Source organism: Aethalodelphis obliquidens, unplaced genomic scaffold (assembly GCF_003676395.1).
Source record: "Aethalodelphis obliquidens isolate GAN/ISIS:26980383/991018 unplaced genomic scaffold, ASM367639v1 scaffold14, whole genome shotgun sequence".
Taxonomy (NCBI): domain Eukaryota; kingdom Metazoa; phylum Chordata; class Mammalia; order Artiodactyla; family Delphinidae; genus Aethalodelphis; species Aethalodelphis obliquidens.
Window position 1 is genome coordinate 26,890,454 of NW_020837958.1, and position 22,328 is coordinate 26,912,781.

At 36.4% G+C, this 22,328-nt stretch overlaps 1 protein-coding gene across 2 annotated transcripts in view; it reads right to left on the reverse strand.

The window, feature by feature from the left end:
• ZDHHC13 (zDHHC palmitoyltransferase 13) overlaps window positions 1–22,328 on the reverse strand; it is a 48,932-nt gene that overhangs the window by 23,135 nt on the left and 3,469 nt on the right. Inside the window, exons 2-8 of one of the 2 annotated variants that reach the window (XM_027115215.1) lie at window positions 10,772–10,917; window positions 7,619–7,741; window positions 5,936–6,013; window positions 4,562–4,706; window positions 3,078–3,142; window positions 1,520–1,682; window positions 1,159–1,284 (exon numbers count right to left, since the gene is read on the reverse strand). In XM_027115215.1, coding sequence (XP_026971016.1) covers window positions 1,159–1,284; window positions 1,520–1,682; window positions 3,078–3,142; window positions 4,562–4,706; window positions 5,936–6,013; window positions 7,619–7,741; window positions 10,772–10,917 — 846 coding nt within the window. The remainder of the gene's footprint in view (window positions 1–1,158; window positions 1,285–1,519; window positions 1,683–3,077; window positions 3,143–4,561; window positions 4,707–5,935; window positions 6,014–7,618; window positions 7,742–10,771; window positions 10,918–22,328) is intronic. The other variant, XM_027115216.1, reaches the window with a different exon arrangement.

Sequence of the window (22,328 nt, forward strand, 5' to 3'; positions counted from 1 at the left end):
CGCGTCCCCTGCATCGGCAGGCGGACCCTCAACCACTGTGCCACCAGGGAAGCCCGACTTTGGCTTTTACTCTGGGAGAAAGTGGGAGACATCATAGGATTCTAAGCAGATGAATGATAGTATCTGACTTACACTTTAAGATTCACCTGGCTGCTCTGTTGAGAAGAGACTAGAGGTGAGTAGAGGCAGGGAGATGTCAGACAGCTGCAGAAATCCACATGAAAGATAACGGTGGCTGGACCAAAATGCCATGGTAAAATGGTAAGAAGGGTCAGATTCTGGATATATACTGAGGGCAGAACTAGCCAATACGTTTTCCTGACGGACTGGATACGTGATTTGACAGAGAAAAGGCAAAGATAACTGGAGAGTGGGAGTTGCCACCTACTGAGATGGGGAAAGCTGTAGATGAAACAGTTAGGGACAGTGGGGAGGAGAGATCAGGAGCTCAGTTTTGGATGTTATGTTGATGATGCCTATTGGACGGTGAACTGGACAAATCAAGGTAGCTGGATATACAAGTATGGAAAGGTCTGAACTAGAGATAACTTTGGGAGTTGTCAACATAGAGAGGGCATTTAAAGCCATGGAAGTTCATGAAATCACCAAGAGAATGACTAGAAAGAACAGGGCACTCTACCAATAAAGCGGGGGAGAGAGCAGAGGAGATGGCAAAGGAGACTGAGGAGCAACCGTTACTTCTTTTTCTCTCCCTCCACATACCTAAATGCAAAATTGGTGTAGTATTCATGATGACCCTCTGCATAGAAATCCCATGCCTATTAATCTAGAGTCATCCTGAAGGTATAATTACTAATTATTATTCGATAAGACGATGCTATCATATATGAAAACGTTAAATAGTGAAATCAATTCAATACCCCATTTTAATAATTTTAATTATATTCTCTATTACAACTTAGATTTTCCTGGCCATTCGTGGAGCTTTGGAGCCATCTAGATAAGGACCAACAATAAATTACCAATAAAAGTGCCAAATTTCCAACTGTGGGTTATGGGATGTGTGGGAAAGGTATAATCAGCACATATAATGCAGCACTAGGCCAACTCCCTGGTTTCCCCTGATGCCTTAAAAAACAAAAACAAATGAACAAAACAGTTTTTACAGCCCCCAGAACAGGCCCCGGATGAAAGTACCTCGCACTTCTGCAGCCACCTCCAAAGTCTGAAATTTTTGTTGGCTCGCATTTTGGCCTCTGATTTTAGCATATGAATAATGAGCCGATTTTTGTTTTGCGCAGCCATATCAAGAGGGGTTTCTCCCTAAAAAAAAAAGTTCAATTATATTTTTGATATATCAATACCATAGATGCTAAACATTTTTAAAAACTCACCAGAATCACAGATTCACTGTATTTATTCCAAGGGTAGCCAACTATTATTGTTTATACTTATCTCGTGGTAACTGAAAACATATGTATAGCTTATCTTTATGTTAATTTATCAGTCTTCTAACTCAAGATATAATAAATTAAGGGAGATAAACACCTGGTCATACCTTAACATTTCGGATATCCAGGCTAGCACCAGCTTCCAAGAGTTTATCAACGGCATTAACATTTCCTGCGGCAACTGCCCAGTGAAGTGGAGTGTTTTGGTGTATTTTGTCAACTACATTGAGAGAGGGATTAAACTTTAAGAGAAATCCAGTTGGTTCTGACCTGTCTCAAAACAATAAAACACCAAGAGATATTAGACAGCTGAATGATTTGAAGGGTAAATGTAAACAATGAAACTGTTTGCTAACGTATCAATGAACCAATCAGTAAGTATTCTGAAAACTGAGGAACTTCTCTGTGCAGAGTTCCATTCTAGGTGCTAATACTGGAGAGTTCCCGCCCCAAGAGATCTATTAAGTGATAGTCTGCTATATAATGTAATTTTAACATCAATACTGTGGGATAACAGCTTTTGTTTTTCAAATTTTTACTTTCATGTTGCTGTTTTATTGGTTAACATTTTTTTTACACTTAACTTCGGCCAACATTAAATGCTGTTATTTATCCAATTAAAAAATTAAATGTACAACATTATATTTGAGGAGATAAACCAAAGCTAACTTCACATTCTCCCTCCAACCAATTACTGCATAAAGTGGTATAAATAATGTCCTAAAATATTTGTTTGTCATAGAAAGTGATGGACTTGAAAGCAGAATTCAATGAAATATTTTTACTTTATCGTCAACACCTTCCCTTCTTTTATGACTACTCAAGAGATTCCTTTAATAAAACAATATTCTACCTTACTTATTCTATCAAGATTTTTAAACATTATACCTGACTTTACAGTTACCAGCAATGATAAAATGCTTTCTGACAAAATTCTACCCCAGCCCCACCTCTACATGAGCTAAAAGGAAATGGCATCAGAACTAACTCAGTTCCTAGGGGAGACATCTTAAGTAAAAGCAGAATCAGAAATTAAGTACAACGTTGGAAACAAAACTGATACAGGGCAAACTGTAGCACGTATTTGAATAGAAGAATAACAGAAGTTGGACAATATGGTGATCAATAATCACAAGTGATGATCAATAATCACAATATGGTGATCAATAATCACAAAAACTTAAATATGTAAATAACTGACATGAACATATAAACATACTATTTTCATAGATCAGTTATAATTAATATTTTCAGAGCAGTCAACAATGTCAGAGAACCTCAAAATTTATTGTTTTCTGGAAAGTCTATTTCTCATCTACATTTCAAATTATGAGAGCATTTAAACCTGTAGCCATTCTTGAAAAATGTAAACTAAGAAATGTACGTCATGTTAATAAGTATATGCTGTGGAATCTCTACCTGTTCTGTAAGGAAATATTTTTTCTTATTAGTAGCTTTCAAACTTTTCCCCAAAGCTACCAGAAAACAGAAAATTTACTTCAATGGTGCTTTTCTAACTACAACTACATTAAAAGTCCATATCACAGTCACAAGATGGAAAATCTTACTTTCTTCCTCAGAATGTTGTGTCATCTCACAAAGACTAAGATACTTAAATTGCTGGATCAAGAGTCAGAATAAGGCAATTCAATTAAACTCACTTACCCAAGTACTTTGTGAGCTGATAGCATGAGAGGTGTCTGCCCATTTACATCTGTCATATTCACACTCTGTTCAAAAAGAAGAGTCAATCAGCCTAATTGTAAACAAAGTAAAGATTCTGTCTCCTCTCTTAGTAGAAGTATCTCTTTAATACATTCAATACCACTAGTGTGTCTATAAGAAGGATTCAAATATCATTTGAATAAAAGAATGTTCTGCTTCACATCCATAGGGTTAAAATCCATTGATCCCTACAAAACTTTTTAAAGGGAAAATCTGAATATATGATTTTAAATGTCGTATGCTGTGAGTGGAAGAGAGCTAAGGGAAAGAGAAAAATGTTGATAAACACCATCAAATATGAGACAGTAGAGACCTTAGAAGTCACTTAGTTTAGACTTTAACCGAAACATTAATTCATACTACCCCCTCTTACACAAAGTCATCCAGTCTCTACTTAAAAACTTCCAGTAATAGTGAACTCTTGGTCTTCTGAGGCAACTTGGAATTTTGAACTTATGTTTCAAAAAGTAAAATATGAAAAGTTCTTTTTTATTTTCTAGAATATAGAAAAAAAGGGAAATCATACCTCCAAGAGGATATGCTTCTTTTAATAAAATGGACCCAGATTTGAGGTATATGATACCTCAACCAAGCAAAAAAAAAAAAGTCAGTTACTGAATATTCTTATGGGCCTTGGAGGAATAAGCCCAAAGAGAAGCAGAAAAGATGACTCGTCATATAGCTTTCCAAAATGAGACCCAGGAAGTTATAATTATTCTACTTGAGTTGAAGAGAAAGTGCTTATTTGAGTCTAAGAGAAAGTGCTTATTTGAAGAGAACACAATCATCCCAACAGCATTTGTGCAAACATGTTTCCACGCCTGTTACAGACGAGACTACTGATATATAAACTACTTGCTACCAGAAAGCATATCCCAGGCAAGTAGAGCTGACAGTGAAACTCCCACTGCCAGCAACCTATAATTTAACCAGTGCCATAAATGGATGCCACTTAAGGCAAGCCATTTTTCATGGATTTACTTTAGGGAACAATAAGAAACATACATTCAAATTGGTCTCCACTTGGACTTAAATAATGCAAGCAAATGATGGGTTAATTTAGTGATCTGACTACCATTTCCACATTCAATCAGAAGAAAAATACAGGCTTTGAAGTCATGTTTTTGAAAAACTCTGCAAATTACTTGGGATCACAAGGAAAACTATTATAGGCTTACAAGTTTCAGAAACATCTATTATATGTTACTGAGCTAAATGACCTATCCTTTTTGCTCCAGTGAAGCTGGAAAAGCAGTATTCAATAGCTAGACTTACTGAGGCTACTATTTGAATATTTGGATATCTGTAACTTCTACTTTAAAAATGAGGGCGGAAAAAAAAATGAGGACAGACTGCTAGTAATCATCCTCTGAATCCCTTCAGATTTACAATAGCTGGAGTACAAGAAACATTTCAAAACATACCTGTCCTTTTGAGATGAGATATGCTATAATGGGCATGTGTTGAAATAACACTGCCAGGTGGATGCTGCTGAATCCCTCTCCATCGATAAGAGTGGGGTCTGCACCATACTGCAGTAATAATATGACCATAGGTAAATGCCCTTGTCTGGAAAGAAAGGACAAAAATTATACTGTATTCTGTCGCGCAAAAAAGAGAAAAATTCAGGAAGAAACCAATGTTCCTAAGACACGAAGGATTTTGGTTAGATTTAAAGAGTACTGCCTAACAATACACAGATTTTTAAAACACTGGAGATTCTCTAAATGTCTTTTACATAGATGCTCCAAACTTAGAACTATCTGGATGGTCCTTCTTGAGTGCAGGTAATAAACTTAATAACCTCCCAATCTACCTTAAATCTTATGTGTAAGACTACTACCATGTGTAAGTAATTTTACATAACTAATGATAAAAATGGAAATTAAAAACCACTTAGACTTTACTGCTGCTATTTTAAAAACAAAAAATAATCATGAAGCAGATATGCCACAGCATAACATTCACAGACTGCAAGTATACTGTGATACTCTTTTTCTTAGGAACTACATATTTCTCTTTGAATATGGCTCATTTCTCTGTAAAGCACTGTACTTCAGTAGCTTAACAGGGGGATGAGCTAACCCGAGATTCCTCAAAATTCTTGGCTATGGAGAAAAGATTCAATTCCTTGCCTTAAATGAACAATTATTCACTTCACTTTCAGGTTCATATCAATCCCACCAACCACAGAAAGAATGGAGTTAAAATGAAAGATGAAGTTGTTAAGTATCCGCACAGACACTTACTAACTTCAGCTTCAGATGCCAACACATACGAGAGAAAAGAACTGATTGAGTTTACACTCACTGAACTACCACTTTTATCCATGTGATCAAATATTAAACATCTTTATTTTGATTATAAAATATAATACAAATATTTGAGGTTGAGCATCATAGTGGAGCCCCAAATTAAACACAAAAACATCATCTCTGGAAACTCTTTAAAACTGTAATTTATTTATTTATTTATTTTTGAATGAAGGCGTGAAAAGGAAAGAAAGCCTTGCAAATGGTCCGTAACTGCAATTTTCAATATGGACTACTAGTCATATACAGCTATTTAAATTCAAATTAGTTAAAATTAATTAAAATTAAAAATTCCATTCCTTAACTGCATTAGCCACATTTTGCATTTCATGTATGGCTAGTGGCTACCTTACTGAACAGCACAGAATAGAACATTTCCATCATCACAGAAAATTCTACTGGAAAGTGCTGGTCTGTAATATTCAGAAAATGAGTAAGTCACTTTTGATTCTGAACAGCAATTTCAGTATTTAAAGAAACCTTTACCTGATGGCCCAGTGAAGGGGAGTTGAATTTAAATCTCCGCCCAACTGATCTACCACAGCACCTTTCGAAATATAAAACCTGTTAAAAGCAGACATAAATGAAAATAAGATTTAAAACTTAAAATTCATACTAAGAAAGAAAACATCAATTTTTCTTAGTAATAAATGTATTAGAAAACAGAAATTATAATAATACCCCTCCCTAAAAACACTCAGATCTACAGAGGTGTGAAAGATTCACACAACAGCATCAAACAGATCCCTGATGAAATATTCTCATCATGTTAAGTAGTTACTCCTGCTGTCATGAGCATTCCATGACAACTATACACCAAACACGTAATAACTACTCTCTGCATATTCTAACCACCACAACACTCTTGGAATGGTTTATATTCAAAAAAGGTTTCTATTACAGATATTCTACTTAACTGGCAAGAAGAAAGGTAAAACTGTGTCACTGCTAACAGTTTAAAATTAGAATTACTATGTGGGAATGAATTCTAAAAGTAGGTAGCAAAAAATTAATTCAAAATCCTTTTGGAGAAGTTAGACATTTTGAGCATTTCACTCTCTATTTTGGGGGCACAGATGGGATACACTGTATAAAGTGAAACTATAAAGAGACTTATTTTCTTCAGCGGTTTACAGGAATTAGTCTCATTATTTGTGCTTCATATATCATATTATCTAAACAATACACCAGTTTATTTCCACAGAAAAGGAGTTTGCTTGTGAGTATATCTGTATATCTGTTTATTCTAAACTTTAGTATATTTCTACTTTTTTAAACCTCAAGGATTTTAAGTATGTATAATACAAAACATATACACATTCACATACATACACATTTTACATGCTAAGGTATAAAACAAAGAAAAAACAAAAACAATGGGTAGGCAGTAGTGCTTTATGAAGGGGAACTATTTTATACAATCCCACACATGCCTACTTTAAAATGTGTTCCATATTTAATTTTGTTTTTAAAGTTAAATTATTCCCCTACCTAACCATTCCTCCTGGCGTTATTACAACATAAAATATTTCAGTGATTCTTCTAAACCAGATGAAACTATCTGTTCTATCCTGGAAAATGTGTTATGCTTTCCCTTTTCAAAAGTGTTCAATTTCATTGCCTGAACTCTATCTTTATGATGGGTCTCTGTGGCTCTCTCTCTCTGGCTGCATTGGGTCTTCGCTGCTGCACGCAGGCTTTCTCTAGTTGTGGCGAGCGGGGCCTACTCTTCGTTGCGGTGCGTGGGCTTCTCATTGCAGTGGCTTCTCCTGTTGTAGAGCACGGGCTCTAGGCACGCGGGATTCAGTAGCTGTGGCGCACAGGCTCAGTAGTTATGGCTCACAGGCTCTAGAGCACAGGCTCTAGAGCACAGGCTCAGTAGTTGTGGCGCACGGGCTTAGTTGCTCCACAGCATGTGGGATCTTCCCGGACCAGGGCTCGAACCCCTGTCCCTTGCATTGGCAGGCGGATTCTTAACCACTGCGCCACCAGGGATGTCCCCTGTGGCTTTATTTTTAATTTTCCTTTTTGGGCCAGTGAGAGTCCTGCTCCAGACGATCTCTGAGGTCCTTTTCAATACTATGATAACCAATGTGCATGGCACAAAGTTTCAAATATTCATTTACAGTAAAGGATTAGAGATGGTTCAACTAATATATCCCATCTTACTTTACAAGATCCAGCCTGTTGTTAATAGCAGCCCAATGAAGAAGCGACACATTTTCTTTGTCTGGTTGCCTGACATCATATCCTGCTTCCACCAACTCTTTACATCGTTCAAAAATCCCATATCTGAAATAAGAAAATGCATAATTGATACCATTAAAATAATTTCAAATATCAAAATTTCTTCCTTTTACCATGTCTTTATCCCATCTGTCTTTCAGCCAACATAGAAATACAATAATTAACAAAGATATGCACAAAGAGGACAGATTATAAAGCCAAACAACAAAAGTAAACCTGGCTATTGAATGATCAGATTAATCCATTTGGAGCTGAACTTGATTTTCTTAAATAAACTTTAACATTCACATTTGCCCTCTTTCAATAAATGTCATTTGATTTTCCACCAGGAATGCACCTGGCATACATGGTGTTGATTCTGTATGACAATCTTATCCCTGAATCAAACCAAGTCCAAGCAATGACCTCACAATAAGGGAGAGAGACTAAAAGCAAACTTGGAATGGGATAAATTCAACAATAAAATATGCACACAGTATAGGTATAGAAAAGGAAGGAATGATTAGCCCTTCCTGAAGGAGATGGAACCTGATATACAAGCTATGTTTTATAGGTTGAAGGGAAGACATTTCAGGCAGAAGGAATAGCATGTACGAAAACCAGAGATATAAAACTGTGTGGATGTTTGGAGAAATATAAGCAATTTAGCACCACAGAAGCATCAGCATAAGAAAGGCAATGGCAAGAGATGAGGCTAGGAGAGGCAGGCAAAGACTGCATGAACCTTCTCTGCCATGCTTTGAAATTTAGACTTTATAGTGCAAGGGGAAGCCACTGAAGGTTTTTTTTGTTTCGTTTTTTTTGTTTGTTTTTTTGTGGTACGCGGGCCTCTCACTGTTGTGGCCTCTCCCTTTTGCAGAGCACAGGTTCCGGACGCGCAGGCTCGGTGGCCATGGCTCACAGGCCCAGCCACTCCGCGGCATGTGGGATCTTCCTGGACCGGGTCATGAACCCGTGTCCCCTGCATCGGCAGGCGGACTCTCAACCACTGCACCACCAGGGAAGCCCCTCGCCACTGAAGGTTTTAAAGAGGAAAGCACTCAGATTTTGGGCTGTAAGAAAGATCACATTAGTGGCAGTATGGAAGCTAATTCAAGGCCAAGACTGAGAGACCAGTTTAGAGGATCTTACAATAGAGACAGGAGAGCAGCAATGGGAGCCTGAAAAAAAGAGGCAACAGGAATGTAAAAGGAGGGACAGACTGAAGGGATATTTAAGAGAGTTATTTAACTGACTCACTATCAGAATGAAAAACAGGAGAGAAATACCTCTTTTTAATGCTAAAATAATTAAAAAAATCATTCATTAGCACTATTTCTTTTCCACAGAAACTATTAAGACCCACCAGAACATTTAGTGCTTTCTTTGAAATTTATTTCTATTTAGAGGGACCTGAAAGTTTCGATATGTCTTCAAGGGTCAAAATCAAACAAAATGGCAGAATTGTCTCTATTTCCTACACTGTTAAATAACCTCTGCCTCACCAAAACGTGTGTGTGTGCCTGTCTGTCTGTCTTTATGGCATTTTTTAAAAGATGGAGGTACCCATTTGACAATGCTAAGTGAAAATATTAATAAGAGAATGAATTGTTGATAATGATACATATGTATTGGGGTGGCCAAAAAGTTTGTACGATGTTACAGAAAAACCCGAATGAACTTTTTGACCCAATATTTATATTCTCCATCTTTTAAATATCAACTTTAACATTTTACTGGAGAAGAAATACTCCCTTTACATGAGAAATATAAAGAGTACACAATAATTAGGATTTTGGTGGTTTAGAAAATACAAAAACACCTATCCTAGCTAGCGCTCTTTCACCCTTCTCAAATACTACCTAAATATATTCTCACAACCACTTAAAGTCCAAGACCTGAAGAAAATTTGGGGAAATATACATAATGTGAGTTTTTATTGATATTCCCTGTGAATACAGCCTAATTTCTCACTTATCATTACAGAGCTTTATTGGTTGCAGAGAAACATTTAAATGTTTCCATTCTAATTAAAGCAAATATCTATTTACCTTAAGACCACTCTCACAGTCATATAAATATAATAATACAAACAATATCAAACAATATTCACCTAAAGTAGTGGTTCCCAGAGCCTCCAGAGTTCATATAAATTAGTAATTAGAATATTCAAATAACTGTCAATAACTTTTTAACTAACATAAGCAATACATGAGTCTACATTAAAGCCAAACAGGTTAACTAATCACCAAACATCTTTGCTTTTGACAGAAATTATATCAAGTTAGTACAGTAACATTAGTTTCTTTCATGCAGATTAGAAGCTCTGATGGGCAGGCTTATATTTGATTACTAAGAAAATGGATTACTAATTAACATAATCTGACAGATAAAATATTTCAAAATATATTCAATGGCAAGAGGTGGGGTAGATGTTAACAGTCAATGAGATCCACAAGGGTGAAAACGTTGGAAATGGTTTAATGCAAAAACCCACAAATGGACATCTTAAGGGGAAACTTTCAAAACATATTTCATTTTCAGGGCAAGCAAAATAACCGACTATAGTTTCAAGTGGTCAGAAAACCTACTTCAATTTTACTGACTTTCTTCTAGTGCACCCAGAACAATAGGTACATAGAAAGTACTCAATAAATAAATGTTTAAACCACACACCAATGTGTGAGTTGATATTTTTCTATCCCATCTTCATATTTAGGTTGTAGTACATTTTAAAAGATTCAGATTTGTGTTTCAAACTCAGAGTCTAGTTTTAGTGTCATTTAAAACCATTCACTCAATCAACAAACATTTATTGGGCACTTAATAGAAGACAGAAACTGTGTAAAAGTACTGGGGTTACAAAGATGAAAAAGACATGCTTTTGCTCAGAAGTTGCTCACAATCTAATGGGAGAGACTAATAATAAACAGCTAAGGTGTACTGTATTAAGTGCTCTGATGTTGGTATGACAAACATACTATCACTGGAGAATGAAGGGAGGAAGGTGTACACTGGAGTGCCATGAACCACACATGCGTCATTATAACAATTCAACAGAACCTAAGGATAAAACAAAACACTGGGAAGACTTACTGAGTAGCTTTTACAATGTCACAGTTACTAGAATCCTCTATAAGAGGAAGAGCTTCTCTCGCCTTGGCAAGTTCTTTGTTTTCATGTGCACAGACTTCGTGTCGACCAAATCCTGGAGGGTGGGGGCTGTGGCCGTGATTCCTGCACTGAAGAGTAAGAGTAATTTGACAAGGCTCAGTAAGAGAATTAATGTCACATTCAATTACATCATGAAGCACTTGGTACTATCAACAATATCTATTAATTAAAAGATTATTTTTTCAGTCTTAGAGGTATATCTTACAGAAGATTTTCATTTTAATTCTACCCACTAGGATTAGATGCTTAATATTAGAAAATTCCAAATTATATATTTTGTCATAAAACAAAGGTCATCTGCAAAGGCACCAATGGCTTTTGCTACTTGTAGTAGGTGGAGGGTCATGGGTATTGACAGTAGGCCTCTGCTTCAGGGAGTCGTGGTAGACACACCCTAAGGATATCTCCCAATGAATCAAGTTCTTGAATATGTATAACTGGAGTCCCAGAAGAGGAAGAGGAAATAGTTTTAAATATATGACTAAAGAATAGACAAAAATCTTCCAAATTTGGTGAAAATTATAAACACACAGCTCCTACAAGCTCAACAAACCCAAGCAGAACCAACCTCATAATATTACACCAAGGCATATAACAATCATTTGAAACCAATGATAAAAAGAGCAGCTGAAGGAAAAAGACATATTATGTTCAAGAAAACAAAGATAAGAATGAATTCAGACTTCTTATCAGTAAGTACCAGCCAGAAGACAAAAGCAAAACAGTTTAAAAAAGCTGAAAGAAAAAACTAAACCTGGAAACACCAACAAAAATATTCTCGAAAAACAGGGGTGAAATATACACTTATTTCAAACAAACAAAAGCTAAGAAAACTGCCAACAGACCTAATGCTACAAGAAATGATACAGGACGTTCTTCAGGCTAAAGGAAAATAATACCAGATGGAAATCTGAACCAATACAAAGGAATAAAGAGTGATAGAACTACATGGGTAAATATGTATAATTATGTGGGTAAATGTAACACACTTTTTTACATTTTTTAATTCCTTGATGATAACAGAGAAACAGAAATATACTGTTATAAGAGATGTTATAATAGTATTTGCAGAAACACAGTGATAAGTTAATGTGTATAATGTTAACCCAAGAGCAATCTCTAAACAAATAAAACAAAGTCATATAATAAGCCAACAGCAGAGATAAAATAAAACACTTAAAAGACACTCAATTAATATTCTTTTAAATGCAGGAAAAGTAGGGAAAAAATGAACAAAAACAGAGAAGGAAAAAACATACAAGATAATATATTTATACTTAACTATATTGATAATCACATTAAATACAAATGGTCTAAAGAAAACCAAATGAAAGACAGAGTTTGTTAGATTGGATTTTTAAAAAAAAAAAAATTTTTTTCAAAAAAACTACAATATTGTCTACAAGAAACCTACTTTAAATATAAAAACATACATAAGTTAAAAGTAAAAGGACAGAAAAATATATACCATGCATAAAGGAATACTAAGCATAAGAAATGTAGTGGTTATATTAGTATAAGACAAAGTAGACATCTGCACAAGAAATATTACCAGAGATGAGGAGGGACACTGCAAAATATTAAAGAAGCCAATTTATTAAGAAGCATAACAGGGACTTCCTGGTGGTCCAGTGGTAAAGAATCTGCCTTCCAATTAAGGGGACATGGGTTCGATCCCTGGTCAGGAAACTAAAATCCCACATTCCGCAGGGCAACTAAGCCCACGCGCCACAACTACTGAGCTCGCGCATCTCAAAGAGAGAGCCCACATGCCACAAACTACAGAGCCCATGTGCTCTGGAGCCACAACTAAAGAGAAAACCTGCACGCCACAACTAGAGAGAAGCCCACGTGCCACGACGAAGATCCTGCATGCCACAACTAAGACCCGATGCAGCCAGAAAAATAAAGAAAATAAATAAATAGACAAATTTTTAAGTGACTTAAGGAAAAAAAGACATAACAATCTTAAATACATATGCACCCAAAAGGAACTTTAAAATTCATGAAGCAAAAAAGAAAAATAGAAAGATTCACAATTAAAGTTGAATATTTTAATACTTCTTTCAGCAACTGATGGAATGAGTAAACAGAAAACCATACTGCATAGAGAAGAGGAGAGAAATCAGAAAAGGACAGAGAACACTTAACACTATCCACCAACTGGATCCAGCTGACATTTTCATAAAATTACATCCAAAAAAGAGAAAAAATATTGTTTCAAGTACACATTGAACACTCAGCAAGACAGATAATACATTGGGCCATAAAACAAGCCTCAACAAACTTAAATGGGTTGAATTCATACAGAGTATGTTCTCTGACCACAAATGGAATTAAATTAAAAATCAAGAGATTACTACAAACAACTATGTGCCAATAAAATGGACCACCTGGAAGAAATGGACAAATTCTTAGAAAACTACAACCCTCCAAGACTGAACCAGGAAAAAAACAGAAAATATGAACAGACCTATCACAAGCACTGAAATTGAAACTGTGAATAGAAATCTTCCAACAAACAAAAGTCCAGGATGAGACGGCTTCACAGGTGAATTCTATCAAAGAGAAGAGCTAACACCTACCCTTCTCAAACTCTTACAAAATGTAGCAGAGGGAGGAACACTCCCAAACTCATTCTACGAGGCCACCATCACCCTGAGACCAAAACCAGACAAAGGTGTCACAAAAAAAGAAAACTACAGGCCAATATCACTGATTAACATAGATGCAAAAATCCTTAATAAAATACTAGCAAACAGAATCCAGCAGCACATTAAAAGGATCATACACCATGATCAAGTGGGGTTTAACCCAGCAATGCAAGGATTCTTCAATATACACAAATCAATCAATGTGATACACCATATTAACAAACTGAAGGATAAAAGCCATATGATCAACTCAATAGATGCAGAAAAAGCTTTTGACAAAATTCAACTCCCATTTATGATAAAAACTCTCCAGAAAGTAGGCATAGAGGGAACCTACATCAACATAATAGAGGCCAAATATGACAAACCCACAGCCAACATCATTCTCAATGGTGAAAAACTGAAACCATTTCCTCTAAGATCAGGAAAAAGTCAAGGTTGCCCACTCTCACCACTAGTATTCAAAATAGTTTTTGGAAGTTTTAGCCACGGCAATCAGAGAAGAAAAAGAAATAAAAGTAACCCAAATTGGAAAAGAAGTAAAACTGTCACTGTTTGCAGATGACATGATACTATACATAGAGAATCCTAAAGATGCTACCAGAAAACTACTAGAGCTATCCAATGAACCTGGTAAAGTAGCAGGATACAAAAGTAATGCACAGAAATCTTTTGCATTCCTATACACTAAGGACAAAAAATATGAAAGAGAAATTAAAGAAACACTCCCATTTACCACTGCAACAAAAAGAATAAAATAGCTAGGAATAAACCTACCTAGGGAGACAAAAGACCTGTATGCAGGAAACTATAAGACACTGATGAAAGAAGTTAAAGATGACACCAACAGATGGAGAGATATACCATGTTCTTGGATTGGAAGAATCAATATTGTGAAAATGACTATACTCCCCAAAGCAATCTACAGATTCAATGCAATCCCTATCAAACTACCACTGGCATTTTTCACAGAACTAGAACAAAAAATTTCACAATTTGTATGGAATCACAAAGGACTCCAAAAAGCCAAAGCAATCTTGAGAAAGAAAAACGGAGCTGGAGGAATCAGGCTCCCTGAATTCAGACTATACTACAAAGCTACAGTAATCAAGACAGTATGGTACTGGCACAAAAACAGAAATATAGATCAATGGAACAGGATAGAAAGCCCAGAGATAAACCCATGCACATATGGTCACCTTATCTTTGATAAAGGAGGCAAGAATATACAATGGAGAAAAGACAGCCTCTTCAATAAGTGGTGCTGGGAAAACTGGACAGCTACATGTAAAAGAATGAAATTAGAACACTCCCTAACACCATACACAAAAATAAACTCAAAATGGATTAAAGACCTAAATGTAAGGCCAGACACTATCAAACTCTTAGAGGAAAACATAGGCAGAACACTCTATGACATAAATCACAGCAAGATCCTTTTTGATTTACCTCCTAGAGAAATGGAAATAAAAACAAAAATTTAAAAATGGGACCTAATGAAACAAGCTTTTGCATAGCAAAGGAAACCATAAACAAGACCAAAAGACAACCCTCAGAATGGGAGAAAATATCTGCAAACAAAGGAACTGACAAAGGATTAATCTCCAAAATATACAAGCAGCTCATGCAGCTCAATATCAAAAAAACAAAAAACCGAATCCAAAAATGGGCAGATCTAAATAGACATTTCTCCAAAGAAGACATATAGATTGCCAACAAACACATGAAAGGATGCTCAACATCACAAATCATTAGAGAAATGCAAATCAAAACCACTATGAGGTATCACCTCACACTGGTCAGAATGGCCATCATCAAAAAATCTACACACAATAAATGCTGAAGAGGGTGTGGAGCAAAGGGAACCCTCTTGCACTGTTGGTGGGAATGTAAATTGTCCTCCCTATGGAGAACAATATGGAGTTTCCTTGAAAAACTAAAAGTAGAACTACCATACGACCCAGCAATCCCACTACTGGGCATATACCCTGAGAAAACCATAATTCAAAAAGAGTCACATACCACAATGTTCACTGCAGCTCTATTTACAATAGCCAGGACATGGAAGCAACCTAAGTGTCCATCGACAGATGAATGGATAAAGAAGACGTGGCACATATATACAATGGAATATTACTCAGCCATAAAAAAATGAAATTGAGTTATTTGTAGTGAGGCAGATGGACCTAGCGTCTGTCATACAGAGTGAAGTAAGTCAGAAAGAGAAAAATAAATACCGTATGCTAACGTATATATATGGAATCTAAAAAAAAAGAGGTTCTGATGAACCTAGGGGCAAGACAGGAATAAAGACGCAGACGTAGAGAATGGACTTGAGGACACGGGGAGGGGGAAGGGAAGCTAGGACGAAGTGAAAGAGTAGCACTGACATATATACACTGCTAAATGTAAAATAGATAGCTAGTGGGAAGCAGCTGCATCACACAGGGAGATCAGCTCGGTGCTTTGTGACCACCTAGAGGGGTGGGATAGGGAGGGGGGAGGGAGGTGCAAGAGCAAAGGGATATGGGGATAAATGTATAAATATAGCTGATTCACTTTGTTATACAGCAGAAACTAACACAACATTGTAAAGCAATTATACTCCAATAAAGATGTTTTAAAAAATCAATAACCAAACGATACGTGGAATATTCTCAAATATTTGGAAACAAAACAACACTTTTCTAAATAGAGTGAATTTTTAGCGTTAAATGCTTATAATAGGAAAAAAGAAGAAACTAAAATAAATGATCTAAGCTTTCATCTTAAGGATCTAGAGAAAAAAAAATTAAATCCCAAGTAGACAGAATGAAGAAAACAATAAAGATAGGGAAATCCATGAAATATAAAAAAGAAAAAAATGCAGAAAATCACTGAAACCAAAAGCTGGCTCTTTGGAAAGAATAAATCAATAAAATTGATAAAGCTCTAGTCAGACTGATCAAGAAAAAAGATGTCAATGACAAATAGCAAGTTTAAAAAAGGGGACATCATTATAAGATTCTGCAAATATTAAAAGGGTAATAAGGGGCTTCTGTGAACATCTTTATGCCACTAAATTCAACAACCTAGGTGAAATGCATAAAATATCTCGAAAGACACAAGTTATCAAAATGGACTTAAAAAGAAATGAGTAGCACTCTATCTATTAAAGAAATTGAGTTCATAATTTTAAAACTTCCCATTAAACAAAACAAAACAACTCCAGGCCCACATGACTTTTAACTGGCAAAGTCTATGAAAACAGTCAAGGAAGAAATGATACCAACTCCTTCAGGATACAGAGGGACTGCTTCCCAGCTCATTTTAGAAGGCAGCATTATCCTGATACTAAAAGCAACAGACATAAGCAGTAAAGAAAACTATAGACTCAATATCCTTCATGAACACAGATGAAAAGATCCTAAATGAAATATTAGCAAAACTGTATTCAGTAATATATAAAAAGGATAATATACATTACAACCAAGCTTAAACATTTCAAAAGAAATCAGTGCAATTCACCATATTAACAAAATAAATATACTCACTTCAGTAGAATAAGCATTTGACAGAATTCAACACCCATGCATGATAAAAACTCTTAGCACACTAGGGAAAGAAGGGAACCTCCTCAACCTAATCAGGAGCATTTTTTAAAAATCTACAGCTACCATACAGTCAACGGTAGAAGACTGAATGCTTGAACTCTAAAGACTGAAACAAAGCAAGGATGCCCACTATCACCACTTCTAATCAACAATGTACTGAAGTCCTAGACACAATAATAGAGTAAGGGAAAGAAAAATGCATACAGATTAGAAAAGAAGCAAATCCACCTTTATTTGCAGACAGCATGATCCTGTACACAGAGAATCCTCAGGAATCTTTTGTAAAATTTATAATAGCATCAAAAATATAAAACACTTAAGATTTTATACTGTATCCAGCATTTTTAGTTGCATTTAAGGTGGAGGTTCACATCAAATACCTAGCAAATCATTCCTAGAGATCAAAACTGGCTATTTTATAATCCCATCTTGTTCTTTACCATAAAGTTGTTACCTGGCTTTTATCCACCTTATTCACCACAACTGTCTCTCTGACCAACTTTTCATTGTTTTAAAAAAATTCTCAAAGGATGAATACACATTAAGAACAGAAAATTGAAGATACTTGAAATGATGTGTCTACATCAATTCTCCAGGAATTCCAAAAAAGATTTAACAAATAGTAGTTTTACTGCAGTAAGTCCATAACTCCTCAACAGGTTACTCTGAAGGAGTAAATCCTTTTGTTCTAAGTTACCTTACAGTTAAATTGACTTTTTGGTATATAGTTCTGTAAATTGTAACCACTACCACCATCAGGATCCAGAACGGTTCCAACACCTCAAAAACCTCCCTCAGGATATTCCTTTTTAGCCACACCCTCTCCCTACCTCAACTCCTGGCAACCACAGACATGTCCTTCATCACTAGTTTTACCTTTCCCAGAATGTCATACAATGGAATTAGACAGAATATAATCTTCTAAGACTGGCTTCTTTCACTCAGCATAATGCTGTATGTTATTAATAGGTCCTTCCTTGCTATAAAGTATTCCATTATATGAATGTATCACCGTTTATCCATTCAGACTCACGTGGGTTGTTTCCAGCTTTTGGCAATTATAAATGGAGCTGTATAAAAATTCATTTTGTGTGAACACATGTTCTTGCTTCTCTAAGAGTGAGACTGCTTGGCCCTCTGGTAAGTTGATGTTAAGTTTATAAGAAATGGCCGAACCGTTTTCCAGAGTAGCTGTACCACCCTGCATTGCTATTAGCAACGTATGAGAGCTCCAATTGCTCTGCATCCTCTCTGGCGCTTGATACTGTCAGTATAATAGATGTGTAGTAGTGTCTCATCATGGTCTCAATTTGCATATCCCTAATGGCTAATGGGGCTGAGTGTCATTTCATGTGCTATTTGCTATCTGTTTATCTTCTTTGGTGAATTGTCTAAGTCTTTTTACCCATTTTTAATTAGGCTATTTATTTTCTCATTGCTAAGTTTTGAGAGTTCCTTATATTACACATGCTAGACAAAAGTCCTTTGTCAGATATGTGATTTGTAAACTTGTTCTCCCAGTCTGTAGCTTACCTTCCCATTTCTTACATCTCTTTCATAGAACAAAAATTTTTAATTTTGATGAAGTATAATGTATCAGTTTTTTTCTTTCATGGATCATGCTTCAGGTGTCACCTCTAAGAACTGTCTTGGGACTACAACTCCTCTGTTCAGAGAGGAAGTCCTCCTGCCTCAAGAGTTTCAGTGCCTGTGCTGCCAGGAGTCCGCTTTCCTGCTCCTTGAACCTGAACTAGAGGGCTTCTCCAGAAGTGCTCTCTCTCTGCAGGGATGCTCACTTCCAGGGTTCAAGTCCAGGGAGAGGGCGGTGGAAGAGAGGAGGGGACCCAGATGGGAAAAAGGTAAATTAGTTCCTGGTTCAGTGGTTTTCTGAATTCTGGTTTTTTCCCCCACCCTACCTGCTAAAATTTTCTTTTGGGAATCCTTAAATAGCTTTCTATCTAGTGCATTCAGTGGGACAGACAGGGTGGAGTGTGCTTTACTCCATCTTACCCAGAGCTAGAACCACAAATGCTTATTTGAATACGTAAGTTCCGATTTATCTGGTAAATTCAACCTCACTGCATGACACTCTTATTTTACACACACAAACACACACACACACACAGCTAAATAATAAACATATAGGTATTTAGATTAAAACATAAATAAGAACATTACTTTTCACCATATCACAGTAACTATAATTACATCTAACTGGAAGAAGACAAGGGGTCAAGGAAAGAGCTGAATATACTATACTCAGAATTTCTCCAGCGTCAATAAACAGCAGATGTAGCTAAAATTGACAGAGAAATCAGTCTGCTTTTCATATAAAACTTAGACTTTTTAAATTATAAAATTTTTAAACTTTCAGTTTAAAACACCAGCAATACCAAAGTAAATAAAGAGTTGATAATCTGGACTCTTTCCCTTCCAATCTTGTACCAACAGAGATACTATTATTAACAGTTTGGTGTATCCTTCCTCACTATGTGTATATACTTTAACATATATAACATTATACAGGATACATAGGTTTTTATCATTTTCTTCTTATATATAACAAAATTTATCCCCAAACATGGGATCCAGTTATATAATTATTCATCAACTTGCCTGTCTCACCTAACAATATATCATGTACAGCGCTGCAGATCAGTAACAAGTAATAGTTGAATACTATTCCACTGTATAGACCTAGCATAATTTATTCAACCATTTCCCTATTGTTAGACATGCAGGTTGATTTCAGCATTCACTCTCTAAACAACCCTATAATTAACATCCTGTACATTCTATAACACTGATTCCCCAACACAGGACTGCTGGGTCAAAAAATATGTGTATTTTAAACATAAACAGATACTGACCTTCCCTAATTCACACTCCCAACAGGTAAGTATGTAAGTGTTCTTTTTCCCTACAAACCTCCTAACTGAATATTATCAATCTTTTTACAACCATTTGCATGCCCCTAGTTGCTAATGAATCTGAGTCTGATTGTTTGTTCTTTATTGGCTCTCATACTTTCTCTTTTGTGGGTTGCCTTTTCATAGTCTACTGTTTTTCTAGTGGATTGTATATCAGTTTCCATTTATATATTAGGAAGATCAAGACTTTGTTTATACACAGACTTTTCATCACAAATAAATGTCACATATTATACAGATACAAATTTATTGCTTCTCATTATGCCTTAAGGCATTAAGGACATCAGCTTCACTTTTCATGCAGAAAGTTGAGGTGGATTACACATTTCAATGTAAAGAGCATTTATTTATTAAAAGCATGTATTTATTCAGCAATTAATTACTGTGTATTTATGATGTGCAAAGCATTATGCTAGGAAAACAGAAGATGTGGGTACGTATCCTCCAGGAGTTCAAGTCTAATTGGGCAGCTAAGTCAGAGACAAAGAGCGTAAAGTGATAATGGAAGCAATATGTGATTAAATGGCAAAAATGGGTGACAAAGACGAGAGAACAAGAGGTACTTTCTGTTCACATCATCATTTTTTGTCCAAATCCAGATCAGAGTAAAACCTAAAAATGATTATATAAACTCAAAGCCTGTTTTCAAAGTCAATGGTCTCCAAAGTGAGGCAAGTGCACTCAAGGCCAACCACTCAGTGACCCATTAGGTAACGGAAGAAAATGTTAAAGCTGTTATAATGACTTTTCCTTTTTTTAAAAAAAAAAAAAAGAGGGGAACCCACAAAATTTATACATTTGGCTTCTTTAAGATTTATGAATTCTGGGGGCTTCCCTGGTGGCGCAGTGGTTAAGAATCCGCCTGCCAACGCAGGGGATACCGGTTAGAGTCCTGCTCCGGGAAGATCCCACATGCCGTGGAGCAACTAAGCCCCTGCGCCACAACTACTGGGCCTGCACTCTAGAGCCCACGAGCCACAACTACCAAGCCCACGTGCCACAACTACTGAAGCCCACGCACCTAGAGCCCGAGCTCCACAACACCAGAAGCCACTGCAATGAGAAGCCCACGCACCGCAACAAAGAGTACCCCCTGCTCGCCACAACTAGAGAAAAGACCACGCAGCAACAAAGACCCAACACAGCCAAAAATAAATAAATTAAATAAATGAATTTATTTAAAAAAAAGATTTATGAATTCTTAGCCCTCGCAGCCTCACTTAATCTGTATATCAAGTAGGTCACTCCTCATGGTCTGTTTACAAGGTAACTTGGGGACAGAGTAAAAGTCCACACCCAGAGGGGTTACAGTGGGACCTTCAACATTTTGCAGTATACATCAGGCTAAGTAATTTTCAAGGTATAGTATCTCATTTTAACTACTTACTAATTTTAAAGTTACCCCTCCCAAAATGAGCAAGTGGCTTAAACTGATTACTACTACCAAGAAGCCACGAACTGAAATAATAACGATAGGAAAAGTACAAGCAAACAAGAAAATGGCAGAGCTGACACTTCTCATAGCAGGTGCTCTTTACTGGCCACATAAAGTAGAAACAAAGACAATCTAAGCTGATGTAACAAAAAGCCAGCCTCCCTCCAAAAAAAATAACAAATTATCAAGAAGGCTGATTTGAAGCAGACTTACATTTACTATCTTTAATTCAAAACCTTACCATGAGTATATACTAAGCTATTCACTCATGAATACAATTTAGAAACACATTGTCAAATCCTACAATAACATGCCCCATAACAATATGAATTTAGAGACTGGCTCCTTTCCCCAGCCCCCAGGTACATCAAACAGAGGGGAGCTGAACTTTTTAAGTCCCAGCCAACCACATGACACGGAATCATCCCCATTAACACATAAGTTAGAGTGATCAATGGCCAACCATGGACAACAAACTGCAGTCAGTGGTACCTGGATGATTTGGACTGTCGCACAGCTGGCGGCCTGAGCTCCCAGCCAGCTTGCAGTGCACGTGCCACTCATCATTCCCTTAATCTCACAATACATGACATTTTACAAAAATGCACATTTCAAATCCTACTTGTCGCACTGCGGTTTTACTCTAGGGGTGCAAGCTCAAAACTGCTTTACTGATAGGAGTGCATGATCAAAAAAGCTTAGCGGCCACAGCTCTAAGCTATGTCCTGTGCTCTAGATATCACTCCCTCCCAGGATTCTGCCGTAAGAGCTACAGGTGAGAAAGGAGATGACCTGCTTTGGGAGAGGTTACCTTCAGAGACAGTCGCATAAAAATGTTTAAGGAAAACAACCATACATTCCCATCAC